A 17,448-nucleotide genomic window follows, 5' to 3' on the forward strand; every position below is an offset into this window, starting at 1 on the left:
CTTTTCCCAACTTGACACCATTCAGATAATAATCTGCCTTCCTGTTTTTGCCACCTAAGTGGATAACCTCACATTTATCCACATTAAACTGCATCTGCCCACTCACCCAACCTGTCCAAGTCACCCTGCAATCTCACAGCATCATCCTCACAGTTCACACCCCCACCAGCTTTGTGTCATCTGCAAATTTGTTAATGTTACTTTTAATCCCTTCATTGGTTTCTCAAGAGAAGATGAAAGAAAGAAAATGGATGGGATAAACCCATTAATGGACAGGTTCTTTCTCATTGGTGCATTCCAGCAGACTGCAGTTCACGCCTTACTTCGTTCAAAATCTATTGGTTGTTTGGAGCAAAACATCATTTACTATGAAAACTGTTATCAAAGAATTAACTCTCAGATACGTTAGTGTGTCAGAAGATTTTGGAGAGACCATTCTATGTCCGTAGTGGGTGTTCAGTTGAAGTCCTGGTGTCATCGCTGCAATTGGCCGCTGGGAGAATGCTGCGGTCCTTCTTGACTTTGGTTGTATTGCAGATTTGGAACTGTGAGTTCATTGAGAATGTTGAAAGTATTCGGTGATCAATTAACATGCTATTTATTATTATACTCTATATTCCCGTATCTTTATAGCTGCATAATTGAACGTTGTGGTGTATGGACTGTGGATAGTAGAAAATATTTATTCTCTGAATGGAGACACAAGGGCCTGCAGATGCTGCTTTACTAAAAAAGACACAATTTGCTGGAATTACACAGCGGGTCAGGCAGCGTCTCTGGAGAACTTGGATAGATGACATTTCAGGTCGGGACCCTTCTTCAAACTGTTGCTGCCTGATCCACTGAGTCACTCCAGCACTTTGTGGCTTATCACTAAATGTTGTGATTATTAAAATAGTGATTTATTAAATTGATGATAAATTTCTGCCACGTGTGAAATGCCCACCTGTCCAGATCAGGAGTTTGGGTATTTTTATAATGAGCGCACAGGAGCAGAGATGAGAAAATATGCTCATATACTTCAAATTTATGACGGGAGAAGTGACCTATTCAAGTGTGGCAATTATGTTTATAAATTATTCATTATTTTCTAATATTTTCTAACTGAGCCATTTGGTAACTAGTTGCTGACTTCTGCCGGAACAGTGTGTGTTTGGATAATGTCGCCGAGATGAACACATTTAGCGTCCCATTCCGATTTTGCAAACAGATTTAAACGTGAAATTTCATCTACGGGAATGTTCTTCAGTCACAGGTCAGTCCACCCGCAAGACTCGGGTCTTGTGTACTGCAATTCAGAAATAGATTATTCATCTGAATTTATCAGAGGTATAGGGCGGTCACTGTTGGAGCAGAGAACATCGGATTCCAGAGAGTATAAACTCCTTGAGGTGAACAACAGCATCCAAAGCTGCAGCTGTTGCTGACTGAAGCCGCACACAAATTCCTGTCGCTGATAGTGATCAGCTGCAGGTATTTTTATCCACCATGTCATACTGTGAACTGAGCATATTTATAAAATGTAGTTAGTATCCTGTTGTTGGAAAGGTTTTATTAATTTTCTATCATTAAAAGTCATCCTGATGTAGAATGAACACTGTTAAAATTAGCATTAATTTTGTCATTGAACACTCACTTCGATGGATATTGACGCTGACATTTCCACACGGTTGTCAATGATCTTCAAATGCGTCACATTATATATTAACGGAGTTTTCAGTTTGGCACTGTGCGTGTCCGGCTATTAGTAGCAACACATTTATTTCTCGGGGCATTTGTGCATTCTCCATTCTGGTTAGGTGGAGAATCGCAGTTAGAGAGATGTTGCAATTTTATTTAAATTGCTTTTCACTTGCTCTATTTTGGTTAAATGCTCAGTGCAGATTTCCGTCACAAATTTCGCCTTGATATTTTATCTCCTACATGTACCTCGTGTTAAATACATAATGAGGCAGTGAGACGCGCAAACAGAACCTTCGGCGGGGCCGCAGCTTCTGAGGAAAGTAAAACAGTCCACGTTGGGACTGATGTACAGAACTCATCTCTGTTTTCTCTCTGTTGAGAGTTTCAGAGTTTTACTTCTTTGTTTTGAAGATTTATCTCATTTGATGCTTTATAGATAAATTCAGGCACATATTCCGCTGTTGTTTCTCCATTCCCGTCCACCTCATTAAACAAATCAGAAAACAAAAGCAGGACATATTCATCCGTGAATTATCGGCAGAAATTGGGCGCTGGCTAAATCAAACACCAACTTTTCTTCTGATTTTGTCGTTAAGATAACATCACGTTATTGAATATTGTTGGAGCCTGTGTAATTGACACCACGTTGGCATCTAAGTAAATGTGTAGGAAGGAACTGCAGATTCTGGTTTAAACAAACAACATGGAAAGACCCCTTGACCACCGAGTCTCAGGCGAGCAGCAAACATCCAATTGCATTATTAATCCTGTTTTATTTTTCCTCGTTCTCATCAACTCCCCGAAGATACTGCCACTCATGCACATGAGGGAATATTTACAGCGGGTAAATGCCCGGTTTGGAATGTAGGACAAAAACAGAACGCGCGGGGGAAACCCACACAGGCACTAGGAGAACGTGCAAAATCCACACTGACAGCACCCGAGGTCGGCATTGAACTCGGGTCTATGACGCTGCCTGCAGTGGCTCTACTGGTTGGAAGGAGCAAGTTATCGGTATCCTCTATTTAATTTTACTACCGCTGCTTCCACCCAGTTGTAGCGATCTCGGTTCATTCCTTACCACCGGTGCTGTATGACATGCTATTACACTTGCATCTTCCCTGTGACTGTGCGCGTTTGCCCGGGTGCTCGCGTTTCTTCGCGCATCCCAATGATTTGTTGCTAGGTAGTTTAATTACCTACTGTAAATTATCTTGAGTGGAATGGTCAAACGGATGAAAGAAGTGTTGATGGGCCCGAATGAAGGGAAATAAGGAGAGGGTAAATTAAATCAACGTGACTGTGGTACAGTGCTTGGTATGGAGCCGATGGGCTGAATGGTCTCCTCCTTGTCCTTAGAAGTTTAGAATGGGAACTGTGTTTTATACATGATGTGTAATGGTACTGCTTCCGTGTGCATTAAATACTTGAATAATCGTAATACACGTCTGAGAAAATATGGTCCTAATGATTCCCAAATCGTCAGATACGATTGTGCTGTTTATATTATTATTACTTCGTGAGATATAGCGCTAAATTAATGAGCCTATTGTGCATGCGATCAATTGTCCACTGCATTGTCCACGGGCCGGGTTTGTGCAATCGGTGAAAGGCAAAGAATTGAATAACATTATCTAGATTCACAAATTGTAACTTGGGTTTGAAACTGTGAACGTAAATAGACTTTCCCCACTTCTTGAAAATCGGTTAAAGGAAAATGGCAACTGGCGAGACAGTATCTGTTCCTGGAGCCAAGTGGATAACAGCACTCAGGTGTGGGAGCAAGTCGTGCCCAGTTATTGCTGGACAACGCAGGACACAAGCGAACCAACGTGTAACGTTGGAATATCATTCAAGCATTCTCCACAAGCAAATCTGAAAATAAATAGAGTCATAGAGTCGCAAATATTAGCATCGCCGCACCTGTATTAAGATACTGGAAAGTAGTATAGAAATCAGGGGCAGAAAACTTCAGTAGTCTGGGATCAGGTCATTTGTCGATCATGTAGTAGACGGTGTTGAACACAGAAAAATATCATGCAAATGCATCGGAGGGAATTTCATCGTAAATGTTGTTGGAGGGGAAATGAAGGAGTGGCTGTCCGCAGAAAATTAAAATGATCGAGTTTGGCACACGGGTCAGTTCACTTCGTATCGCCTGTGGAAAGTAAAATTGAAATGAGAATCTGAACTCGTGACAGTGTGAACCTCACAGACAGGAGCTATTTCAAGAGTGTTTTTTTTTTTTTAAACTGTCATATGCACCGAAAACTGAAAAAAATGAAAACTTTTTTTTATGGGAATAAAGATTGGGTTGATCACTGTGAATTGCATTATGAATTTTCCTATGCGAAATATCAGAGTGGCAACACAATGTATTTTCAATCCTACGTAAAATGTGTCCGAACCTGATAGTTCACCAGAGGCGTTCAAAAGGGAACTGCAGATGCTGGAATATCGAAGGTACACAAAATTGCTGGGGAAACTCAGCGGGTGCAGCAGCATCTATGGAGCGAAGGAAATAGGCGACGTTTCGGGCCGAAACCCTTCTTCAGACTGATAGGGGGTGGGGAAAGAAAGAAGGACAAAGGGAGGAGGAGGAGGAGCCCGAGGGCGGGCGGATGGGAGGGTGGGAGGAGACAGCTAGAGGGTGAAGGAAGGGGAGGAGATAGGAGAGTTGTCGTGGCCCGACAGGCCAACTTTCCATGTATATTGTTCCCTGTCGTTCTAAAGGGTCACCCTGGTGTAGGAAGGATGCCATTAAGATGGAAATAATGCAGTGAAGATTTACAAGAACGTTTCCAGCACTTAAGGACCCGAGCTGTAGAGAGAGATTGGGCAAGCTAGGACTTTATTCCTTGGGGCGCAGGTGACCAATGGGCGATGGAGGTGCATATAATCACGAGAGGAATTAATAAAGTGAATGGCACAGAGTATTTTAAACCAGGATAGGATCAATTAAAACCACAGCGGCTAAAGGTTTAAGATGAGACGGGAAAGGACCCAGAGGGGCGTTTTTTCCAGACACAGGGTGGTGGGTATATGGAACAAGCTGCCAGGGGAGGCAGCTGGGGCAGGTATTTAAGGTATTTACTGCGTTTAAAATTCAGTGATCAGGTACAAGCATTGGAACGTTTTAGAGAGACATGGGCCAAACGTGGACAAATGGAACTTGCTTAGATGGGATAATCTGGCCGTCATGGACCAAATTTACCACATCGGTAAATTGTATCCAGATCTCTGTAGGTCTAACAATACATGTCATTACAAAAGAGACAGGATATGATTTTTTGACTGCTGATACTCATTTACAGTAACTTTTAGATGTTACTTTTTTAAAGATGCTTTTTTAAAGCAGGTGGGAAGGTGAAACAACTCTCTGTAGCGGTTCGGAACGCTGCATCTCAGGTTACTGTCGGGACGTTTTTCGGTGATGGTTGCATTAATGAGATGCCCACCTCTCCATGGACCCATTCGCTCCCACATCCCAACCCCATCACTCCACCCGTCACACAGTCAAATCTCATTCTTTATTTCTCATTTCAGGCCGCCCCGGGGATTGTCAGGCGGACCCTTCAGGTAACCTCGCTTAACTTTCACTGCGTTAAGAGTGCGGCTACTGAGACTGATCGTTACTGAAGACCTTTAATGCAACTTGCGCGGAGACTGTCGTCTACAGACGGAGTGACGATCAGTAATGTCCCTGAAGCGCACAGTGTGGGGAGTCGACTCTGCTGACGTGGTTCCCGGTTCCAAGCGTGTTCCCACTGCTCATCCCACTGTGGAGTCCCAGTCCGGATCTTTCACCTTTGGCGTCTAATTCCAGAAATGCCTTCACACCTCTAACACGTTTGGGTTCCATTGCCCGTCACATGAGCTTTGAGTACAGCGGGGCACTGACCCGCGCAGCTCATCAGCCGCTCTCCCGAGAATGAAAACGAACCTGCAGCTGAACTTGGAGACACAAGGAACTGTAGATGCGGGTTTATAATAAAAATCACAGTGCTGGAGTAACTGGGTTAGACAGGCAGCATCTCAGGAGGACATGGGTGGGTGTCCGCTGAGTTACTCCAGCACTCTGTGTCCGCAGCTCACCCTGCCTGCTCGGGCGCCGCTTTCATCCCAAGAATGACCGGTTGATCCCGGTTCTCCGAACGGTTACCAGCTTACTGCATATTGTTGACACTGTTAACAGTTCATTCGGGGTCTGCCGCTCCCGTTGATCATTCAGTGGTACATGTGGACTTTGAATGGTTGGAGCCAGGGGTGGCTGGGAGCGCGGTGGCGGGGCGCCGATTGACCCGCGGCTCAAACCGGCGGCAACGTTTGTTCTTCTATTTTCTGATTTTTGTTTTCAGAAAGCGTGAAGTTGAGGCTGGTGAACGGGGGCAGTCCATGCACCGGGAGAGTGGAGGTTCACTACAGGGGGAACTGGGGGACTGTGTATGATCAAGGCTGGGACCTGCAGGACGCGGCGGTGGTGTGTCGGGAGCTGGGCTGCGGCGCCGCCACGGGAGCCCCGGGCGATGCTCACTTTGGACTGGGGTCCGGACCCGTTGTGACGTATGATGTTGAATGCAGCGGGAGCGAGGCCACTCTGCGGGAGTGTAGATCACCGTCATGGGAGTCCTATGCCGCTCCACACTCCCGGGATGCCGGCGTTATCTGCGAAGGTGAACATCAGCTTTTTCTCTCTTTGCTCCGCAGTTTGGTGATTTCCGGGATGCCCTGGATGTAAATGACTCGGACTGACCGCCCGCGGCGAGTGGTGTCAAATTAAATCCAGTGTCTGTCCGTTTTATTCCTTTCCAATTGGAATCAAATTTCGCTTCTGGATCTCACATTTTGGATTTAATTTAAAAAACACAACCGGGAGCATTAAATACTCTCACCCGGTACAATGACGGGGTCAAGAAACACGCGGCTGGAGGAACTGAGTTGGTGAAGCAGCAACTGTCGGGGACTGGTGGCAAGAGAGGAATAGGGGGGTTGCACGTCAGGTCATCGGGTCAAAGGGCGCGACGCACGGAGCAGCTCCACTGTTAACACACGATACGAGCACTTTCTTACCTATTAAAAACCGCCGAAATTGTCAATTTTTGGGCAGTAAATAATTGTGGAAATCGGGGTAACCGTGAGAGACATTTATCCTACTTCAGAATTCCAAAAGTGAAGAGAAATGATGGTAGAGAGAAGCTAGAGCTGAAGGGACAACAACAGATAAAGTGGTTGGCGAACATTGGCCGTGTAGATATCAAGATTGAAAACATTGGGAATTATCGTGTTTGCTCACTGCATTTCATCAGTGAGGCATTATTTGTGCTTTTTCTTGATTCCTTTTGTATGTAAAAAGTTTCAGAAGTGATAAATCAGGCTGTAAATTTTTTTAATCGCCCAAGGATCTCAAGTGGGGGTTACATGCAAAAATAAAACGTTTCTGAAGCTAAATTTATCATTAAATTAATCGCAAACCATGCGTAAGTATTGAATTACATTTTACTCAGATGCAAACCATGGAATGGCATAATTGTTAGCTGTTAATTGGACATAATCAACCTCAGCAAATTGACAATATATTTGAAAGGGAGTGGGTGTTGAAGCTGTCGGGACATTTTATTATTTGCTAAAATATACATCTCAATAGCATAATGATAGAAAACTTACTTTTCCACACACCACCCGTATGTCTGGAGATTTTTTTATGATAAATCTGCAGAAGTCATTGCCACAGACGGTTGTGGAGGCCAAGTCAATGGATACATTTAATTGTAATTGTCTTATAATTGTAAGGCGGGGATTGACAGATTCTAGTTTAATAGGGGTTATGAGGAGTTTTTGTTAGGAATGATTTTGTTGTCATATGATTCTATTATAAATGAGGAACCAATTAGTGCATTAGAAAATAGCGAAGTGAACGATTACTTCCCATCAGCATTTACAATAATGTACAAGGAAATAACATCCTGATCACTGTGAGTGAAGAACATCCATGTGTAATCAGAGACCGTATCACGCCAAGATGAAGCAGCACTTGATAACATGGGGATACGAACCCAACTGGACTCAGGAGCGAAGTAAACTAATGGGAAATGGATCATAGTAAATACATTGCTGTAATGTAGAAATATGCAATGTCATAATGGGTTTCATCCAAACATCTGGTTTCATCTGTCCTCGACCTCGCCCAACACACAACGGGAAACGAATATAGATCTTAGACTACAGGAAAAATGAACAAATATAATAGTCCGGAGAGGTGGCGGGGGGTGGAGAAACGAGGGGTTGTATCTGATATTTTTTCAATGACAACAATATGCATGATGACTTTGAATATTGTAGAATTCAGCAAAGGAAAATATTAGCAAGGGGAAATATCAACTGTTTGCCGACATATACGGGGGAAATGTAATCCGTGCAAAATGGAAATTTGATGGGATGGGTTAACGTTTCCAGAATAAGCAGTGACAAGGTGAAATTAGAATTCGGCAAAGGACAGATATGAAAAGGGACAACAATGAGAGAAGAAAACACTGCAACTTATCCACACGTGGGGCGAATTTAAACAGTGGAATACGGAAATTATTTCGCCGAATAATTTTATAAAATGTTGATTCCATCTTAGCTAATAAATGTAAACTTGTTTAAATGCTGGAAAACCAAACGCCCACACAAAACGAGCAAGTAATATAAAATATATTAGTGACGAAATAATACCAGGGAGGACAGTGAGCCTGAATATCTGAAAATTCCATGGATCCAAAGATCCGCATCATACTATAATTGAAGCAAAGGGCACGCTCGCTACAATATCCAACAACGTATAGTTTCTGCAATGGGTCTTGCAGATTGCAGCCCACAGGATTTAATGCCCACAATATTTAATATGTAAAAGAATATTTGATTGTGTTTATAGTTTGTTTGGTTGTTTGTTTGTTTGTCTTTTTACACAAAGTCCGCGAGCATTGCCACTTTTCATTTCACTGCACATCTCGTATGTGTATGTGACGAATAGACTTGACTTGACTTGACTTGACTTCGGTATTCACTCTTTGAAAAGAGGAGGATAGAGAAAACATGAACAGCCGATCTGTTCCGGCCTTGGACGAATGATGGAGTTCACATTAACATGGGCCATCTGAAGCACTGAAAATAATAAGTAACGTCGGGTTGAATTGCTCAAAGTGAAGCCGTGTTTGACGAATCCACTGAAGCTATTTGTAAGTGTATTTCTCACGGCAGATAAAGAGGAATTTTCAGGAAATGTATTCTTATGTTTCAGGAAGATCACACACCGATCTGCATCAAAGAGACAGTTAACACGTTTACATATTCTGTTGTCATACAATTTCGTTCAGACTGAAATGTCTGAAAGACAATAAAGGATACTTTTATACTTTTTTATACTTGTGCTGCAGCAATTAAGAATTTCAAGGTTCTATCTGGGACATATGACAACAAAACACGCTTGACAAAGGGGACGGAGGGAGGACAGAATGGGTCCAAACAGATTGGCTGGTTATGTCGGGAGGGTGCCAAGGCAACGCCATTTATTCACAAACTATATTAATGGGTGCATTGGCTTGTGAGGGGGGTGGGGGTGGTAGCTGCTGCTGTTAAATGTAACATATTCAATATTGCTAATGCCATGACGCAAGGTGTTGGCAGAAGGAACTGCAGATGCTGGTTTACAGTGAAATACACAAAATGCTGGAGTAAGTCAGTGGGTCAGGCAGCATTTCTGGTGAAAATGGATAGATGACGACTCAGGTCTGGGCTCTTCAAGCTAAAGAAGGGTCCCGACCCGAAATGTCACATATCCATGTTGTCCAGTGATGCTGCCTGATCGGCTGAGTGTCTTTCACATGCATTGGACAACACATCAACCAGCATATGCAGTTCCTTCTAAAACATACGGAAAAGCGAGTGGACAAAAAATATGGCATATATGTAGTCCTGTGTTCAACAATGTAGGCTACACGAAACAAGACCGTCAATTAGTGTGTACACGGGTGTACACTCTATTCTGGTGAACGCTCCAAATCCACAAGTATTCCAGATGAGATCTGAACTTATTTGGTCAGGACTTTAAACTAAATAATGTGAAACTGACGATCCCGACGTGCCGAGTTGAAGACCGTAACCATTCACTGTGTGTATTGAAATATCACCACGCGCGCACACACTTTGAAGGTGGCCGCTTAGAAAATGAGAAAAATAAACAAGCAATTTCTAACTTTAAATATTTTTCTCTATTCTTATTGTGTATTTAACTGTCATTTTGTCCCATAAAAACAGGGAACCATCAACCACGACTGGTGGGTGGGAAGGATAGATGCTCTGGCCGGGTGGAAGTTCTACACAGAGACGAGTGGGGGACAGTTTGCGATCAGTACTTTAGCTTGCTTGATGCCGGCGTGGTCTGTGAACAACTACATTGTGGTGCAGTGGCCGCAACTCCCGGAGTTACTCACTTTGGCAGAGGATCCGGCCCTGTGTGGAAGGAGAACTACCACTGTCAGGGGAACGAGTCCCGATTAATTGATTGTCCAGTCTTACCCAGGGATCAGACGAGTTGTTCACACGGAAACGACGCCGGTCTCACCTGCTCAGGTGAGTCACCAAATATCCTTGAACTGAAAAACAGAGTTGCCCAGTGGTAGAGATGTTCACACGGTGACTCTTTTAACCAGTGAAAACATCTGCTGTTTCCTGACGACCATCTTCATTTTCTTTTTAGCAGGATACTTTCAATAAAGAGCTAGATAGGTGTTAAAGATAGCGGAGTCAGGGGATATGGGGAGAAGGCAGGAACGGGGTACTAATTGGGGATGATCAGCCATGATCACATTGTTTGGCGGGCTGGGTCGATGGGCCGAATGGCCTACTGCTGGATCTATTCTTTATTTTCTTCAGGTGCCGTCTTTCCCTTCCCCCACTGATAGGATACTGGGGCCAATTGTTATACAACGTTGTCATACATCGATAGACTGAATTAGAGTATGCAGTGCAGAATTCTGCAGTTCATAAAATAGTTTCTATGGATAGTAACTGAGAGATTGTATCTAGTAAACATAGTAAGGATAGTATAAAGGATAAGAACTGTTCATTAAGGAGAGAGAAGGATGGCGATTTGTACAGTCGGGTTCTAATTCTCGGTTCACTGCTACAATACACAGATATAAATTAGTTACATCAGCTGTAGAGATCTGAGATAGAGTCTGTACGAAGAATGCGATATGAAATTTGAAGTGGCTTAGTGATTCTTTCACGAGCATGACCCTAAAAGCAGGAGTATCTCAGCAGGTCAGACAGCGTCAGAAAAGGAATAGGTGACGTTTCTGGTCGAGACCCTTCTTCAGTCATCTATTCCTTTTCACCAGAGATGCGATCTGACCCACTGAGTTACTCCAGCTTTGTGTGTCTATCTTCGGTTTAAACCAGCATCTGCAATATGGAATGAAAAATGGAAAAATCATTTTTTTCCTGATATTGGAATGGTTCCAGGAATGTATTTATTTACCAAAAGAGAACAAAGATAAAGCGAGACTTCAAAAGACCCCGCCTACACGAGGAACGGGCGCTGGACTGGTCTCAGCATGCCTATTGCATTCGGTTTAGATCAATGCATGAGTGGTTATCATTTATTCAATAGCCAGTTTATTCCTTGTTATTGGGCCCATTGCAGTTTTTCTGCCAATGTGACATAGAAACATAGAAAATAGGTGCAGGAGTAGGTCATTCAGCCCTTCGAGCCTGCACCACCATTCAATATGATCATGGCTGATCATCCAACTCAGTATCCTGTACCTGCCTTCTCTCCATACCCCCTGATCCCTTTAGCCACAAGGGCCACATCTAACTCTCTCTTAAATATAGCCCATAATCTGGCCTCAACTACATTCTGTGGCAGAGAATTCCAGAGATTCACCACTCTGTGTGAAAAATGTTTTTCTCATCTCGGTCCTAAAAGATTTCCCCCTTATCCTTAAACTGTGACTATTGTTCTGGGCTTCCCCATCATCGGGAACAATTTTCCTGCATCTAGCCTGTCCAGCCCCTTACGAATTTTGTAAATTTCTATATGATCCCCCCTCAATCTTCTCATTTCTAGCGAGTACAAGCCGAGTCTATCCAGTCTTTCTTCATATGAAAGTCCTGATATTCCAGGAATCAGTCTGGTGAACCTTCTCTGAACTTCCTCTATGGCAAGAATGTCTTTCCTCAGATTAGGACATGTGACATGTGGACAATTGATGCAGAATATAATCCTTAAAACTAATAGCTCACCAGGTAAATGTTGAGAAGTTATGGAATATTTTGGCTTCACATTAATGGTTTAAGCCAACATGTTTTGTATTATAGATGAAATTTGGTCTCTGAGATTGATCAATGGGGGCAGCCGCTGCGACGGCCGAGTGGAGGTTTACCGCAATGGTAGATGGGGGAGAGTGCAGGATAGCGCCTGGAACATCAATGATTCCAACGTGGTCTGCAGAGAGTTGGGCTGTGGCTCCGCCATATTCGCCTACAACTCCTCAAGGTACGGAGAGAGTGAGCTGCCCGTGTGGGTGAACAACGTTCACTGTGAAGGAAACGAGTCGCAGCTCCGAAATTGCAGCATATTTACACTGAATCAGGCATCCAGCGACAGCATCGGTGTTGGAGTCCTGTGCTCAGGTAAATATTGGCATAAATACTCAAATTAGACATTGTAATGATTGTTAGTGACTTTCGAGTTGTATTGGCGCTTCTGTCATTTGGGTTTTCGACTTGTCAATTGGGAAGGCACGGAAAATGAAGAAGCTTTATTTATCCGTTCTGGTCAATCTAATCAAAGGTCGAAATAACATTTCTTAATTTATCAAATTAGAAACATAGAAAATAGGTGCAGGAGTAGGCCCTTCAAGCCTGCACCGCCATTCAATATGATCATGGCTGATCATCCAACCCAGTATCCTGTACCTGCCTTCTCTCCATACCCCCTGACCCCTTTAGCCACAAGGGCCACACTAACTCCCTCTTAAATATAGCTAATGAACTGGCCTGAACTATCTTATGTGGCAGAGAATTCCAGAGAATTCCTTAAATCGATTGTCGATAAATATTTATATTACACATTTGTATATAAATATATATATTACACACTTGAGATCCCTTTAAAACTATGTTGGAGAATAATACCTGAACAATAGTCTAGGTGTATGCACATACACACAGGCACACACACCCACACACCAACACACCAACACTATCACACACACACACTCACACACACACCAACACAATCACACACACACACACACACACACACACACACACACACACACATACACACACACACACACACACACACACACACACACACACACACACACACACACTCACACACACACCAACACTATCACACACACACACACACACACATACACACACACACACACACACACACGCACACACACGCACACACCAACACTATCACACACACACACACACACACACACACACACACACACACGCGCGCGCGCACACCAACACTATCACACACACACCAACATTATCACACACACAGGCACATTCGTACGCACACATTAGCACACACACATTTATTTATATGTTAGCCTGGAGAAAGTTATAATATCGTGTACAGATACAGCATGGAGACGGGCCCTTCGGCCCATCGAGTCCACCCCGAACCGGAGTCCCTGGTAGTGTGAGACCACAGCATTACCATCTGCGCCGCTGAAGAGTTAGCTCCCAGGAGACTGCCAAGCAAGTGAGAGAGAGAGAGCTCTTAAAGATAGCGGAGTCAGGGGATATGGGGAGAAGGCAGAAACGGGGTACTGAATGTGGATGATTAGCCATGATCACAGTGAATGGCGGTGCTGGCTCAAAGGGCCGAATGGCCTCCTCCTGCACCTATTGTCTATTGTCTATTAAAGCAAAATACATAGCAGGACCTTTGCAACATTCTCCACCCAGGACCTGGGTGTAAAGTGGGAGGTTGTCCACGTATAGAGATTGTCCACGTATACTATGGGCCCTCTCCATTTCCAGTCGGCAGAAGAGACCACCAGTTCCAGGGAGCAGGCGATGGTGAGTGTGAGGGGCCGTGTGTGAGAGAAGTCTGGACAAGTAACACTTCCATGTGGTGTGGAACAACACGGGGTACCTTTTCGAGAGATAGCATAGAAGGCGCGGCCGAAGGTGGGGTGATGGGTGTACATTGCAATTGTGTGATTAACCCCCTTGTATGTGTTCAACAGACCATCTCCAATTACGGCTGTCTGGGGGTGGAAGTACATGTGCTGGACGAGTGGAGATTTATTACAATGGATCTTGGGGCACAGTTTGTGATGACTCCTGGGATCTAGACGACGCTAACGTGGTCTGTGGGCAGCTAGGTTGCGGATATGCTGTGGAAGATAAAATTCCGGGATTCTGTGGACAAAGTAAAGGCCAAATTTGGTTGGATGAAGTAAGATGCTCGGGTAACGAATCATACCTCTGGAACTGTTCCTCCGCACCGTGGGGTCGGCACGATTGCAGTCATAAGGAAGATGTGACAGTGAAGTGTTCTGGTAAGGATACGTTCGGTCTGCTGATTCTCTGCAGCTTATAGTGGGGACCTTCATTCCAGAGATGTATTCAATGGTTTATCTCAAACAATGCGAGCATTGAATCTCGTTGATGGAATAAAGTCCTTTCTCTGCTTAGGGTTTCTTCTACTTACCAACACCAAACTCTCCCCAAGTGTAGCTCAGCTCATTTCGCCCTCAGCTGTTGTCCGCTTTAACGGCATTTGTTCACATTTCCCGAAACAGACCGACGAGATGTTTATTGTTTCGGCATTTTCGGCAAAGGTATTGTGGGCGGAAGTGTCTGTTCCTGAGCTGATCTGTTCTATGTTCTTATTTTGTATGAACGGGAGATATTCCCTCTTTATTTTAGACTCTTGCTTTAGGGATCGTGATTGTCAATTTTCATTTCGATGTTGCACAATCGAAGGTTAATTAAATGGAGAATTGTCGCATTTTCAACCAGAACTGAAGCAAGATTTCACCACTTCACACGAGTATCTCCCTGCCCCCCACTTTCAGCGACTTAATAAAACAGCTGACCTTGCGATTTCCTCTTCACCCAATCTGTTCCCAATTACCAGCCCCTGTTGAGTTTTTCCAGCGACATCTGTTTTTGTTGAATCAGATCTATCTCGTGCCTCTTTGTTGCTATCTGCGGGATGGATACATTATGATGACCTGTATGTCTCCTGTTCCCTTCACAGAACACAAAGAGATGCGCCTGGTGAACGGAGGCCGGCGGTGTGAAGGGAGAGTGGAAGTGTGGTACAACGGGACATGGGGAACAGTGTGCTCCGAGAAGCTTTATAGAGTGGAGGCTGAAGTGATCTGTAAACAATTAGAATGTGGACCCCTCGCATATATTGAATATCGCGCCTGGATATATGGACAAGGTTCTGGGCCCATATGGATCGATGAGATGAAATGTAGCTCGCACGAGTCAGCCCTTTGGCAGTGTCAGTTTGACCCGTGGGGGAAACACAACTGTGACCACAGGGAGGATGCAGGCGTTTCATGTAAAGGTAACACAGGAAAGTCAGCATACGATGGCAGATTAAACACGCGCGTAAATCCGTCAACATTTCACTGTTCCCAACAGATGCTGAAATGCCGGAGACAACCCGCGGGAAAGGCTGCGACGGAGGAAATGAATCTAAATCTCGCCGTTTACCAGGCGAGTCATTCTACTACTTACGCCGTCAGCGTGACGTCAACCCCGGATGTTTGATGAATGAGTGATCAACTAAATACCTGAGAACCCTCAACAACTTCTCTTTAGACTTCAATCACGTTCTTCTCGTTAAACGTGTAGCCATGGGTCCTTGCATGGATCCCAGCTATGTCTGCCTTTTGATTCAAGTACTGTGACCAGTCCTTCTTCCAAACGTGCACTGGCATAATTCCACAAACTCCTCATTCTTCGCTCCTTCGACATGAAATATACCACCCACATACCCTCCCCCCCCCCCCCTATTTCATATTTCATATTTCATCCTCATCATTCCTTATATTACAGCCTTTTGACCTCTTATCATATCTAACCTTTGTGCACCGATCCGTCAATGAACACCCCCACACCTGAATCCTCCTATCACTTGCCTAGATTAGACCCGCCTTCATCTCTGTTACAGCCGCTTCCCCTCCCTCTTACAAGAATTAGTCTAAAGATGGGTCCCGATCCGAAACGTCACTGCACACGTCATGCAGATATATTGTCTGACCCGTTGAGTGACTTCAGCACTCACGTATTTTTAACTGAGTATTTAATTTAACTTCACTTAGATCTACAACTGCGGGTTGATGGCGGCAGCAACAATTGCTCCGGAAGGGTTGACATATTATTCAATAACCGCTGGGGAACGGTGTGTGATGACTCCTGGGGTCTCGCCGATGCCAATGTCGTCTGCAGACAGTTGGGCTGTGGCTCTGCTCTTTGGACTCCAGGAGCGGCGACCATTGCCCCGGCCTCAGGTGACATCTGGCTGGATGAAGTGAAATGCACGGGAAGTGAATCATTCCTGTCCCGTTGTCTGGCTTCACCACTCGGTCAACATGACTGTGATCACAAGGAAGATGTCTTTGTCACCTGTTCTGGTATGTATCGTTCGGCATATTCCCCGATCTCTACACCCCTTCTATTTCATAAGTAAAATATTTTTTTTTTAAATTGAAAATCTAAAAGAGATGAGGTTGCTAAAAACTCTTTACAATGTCCACGTCCAGTTTTGACCCCCTCTGGCTCCAGCACTTCAGGTATTTATTATTCATGCGATGTTGACCATTACACTTAAACACTATGCCGCCTGTGTTGATATTCGCCAGCTACTGTTTGCTAATTGCTGAGAACATGATGGTTGGTTTTCAATTTGGCTGACTCAGTATGTGAAACAGAACTTGCAAAATTCTAAAAAAACATGATGTCCAGCTACAGCCAAATATCTCTGTGACAAGACAGGATATTGGGCTCATTGCAGTATTTTCTCCTCAGGAAGTGTTGGTAATAGGAAACATATTGCGCTTTTCATTGAGGATTACTGACCTTTGATTAATGGCTGTTAATTAACTGTTATTATGTGTAGGAACCAAGATAATTCGATTTGTAAGTGAGTGACTCTGTTTAGTGGCATGTCGAGGGAGTGAAAACAGTTCTGGCTCTTTCGCAATTTGTTTTCTATTGTATTTTAATGTTGCTTTTTTTAGCTGCACTTTTTTAAAACTATTCGTACTGTTTTTATCAGGAACTGGGTTGTTTTTATTCATGCGTGAGATGTTTAAGGTTTTATGTGGGATGCTCCGGTATTCCCTGAGAAACGTCTTCTCATTTTGCACTGTACAATTGTTGCTTTGCATGATGAGAATAAAAGGATGATAATGATAATGATAATGATAATGTTGTCGAACGGGTGTCCGGGTTTATGGGGTGAAGTCTGGTGAATGGGGTTAAGAGGGAACGATGTAATTGAAGGGCGGAGTGGACTTGATGGGCCAAATGGCCTTATACTGCTACTGGAGCACAGGAACTTATAAATTTGTGAACATAGAAAACATAGAAAATAGGTGCAGGAGGAGGCCATTCGGCCCTTCGAGCCAGCACCGCCATTAATTGTAATCATGGCTGATCGTCCCCAATCAATAACCCGTGCCTGCCTTCTCCCCATAATCCCTTGATTCCACTAGCCCCGAGAGC

The 17,448-nt window shown here is 44.0% G+C and overlaps 1 protein-coding gene and 1 long non-coding RNA gene across 2 annotated transcripts; both read left to right on the forward strand.

Annotated features, from left to right (window-relative positions):
• Positions 1 to 416: 416 nt before the first annotated feature.
• Positions 417 to 6,161, forward strand: LOC116967341. The gene is made up of 3 exons (XR_004410195.1): positions 417 to 547; positions 5,230 to 5,262; positions 6,042 to 6,161. It is a non-coding gene; the product is annotated as an uncharacterized LOC116967341 (long non-coding RNA).
• A 1,541-nt stretch (positions 6,162 to 7,702) lies between these two features.
• On the forward strand, positions 7,703 to 16,872 carry LOC116967302 (scavenger receptor cysteine-rich type 1 protein M130-like). Its single transcript, XM_033013802.1, has 8 exons — positions 7,703 to 7,757; positions 9,979 to 10,293; positions 12,046 to 12,360; positions 13,947 to 14,261; positions 14,966 to 15,283; positions 15,361 to 15,435; positions 16,044 to 16,355; positions 16,841 to 16,872. The coding sequence occupies exons 1-8, from the start codon at positions 7,703 to 7,705 to the stop codon at positions 16,870 to 16,872; spliced, it is 1,737 nt and encodes a 578-aa protein (XP_032869693.1).
• The last annotated feature ends 576 nt before the right edge of the window (positions 16,873 to 17,448 follow it).

Source organism: Amblyraja radiata, chromosome 39, assembly GCF_010909765.2.
Source record: "Amblyraja radiata isolate CabotCenter1 chromosome 39, sAmbRad1.1.pri, whole genome shotgun sequence".
Classification (NCBI taxonomy): Eukaryota; Metazoa; Chordata; class Chondrichthyes; order Rajiformes; family Rajidae; genus Amblyraja; species Amblyraja radiata.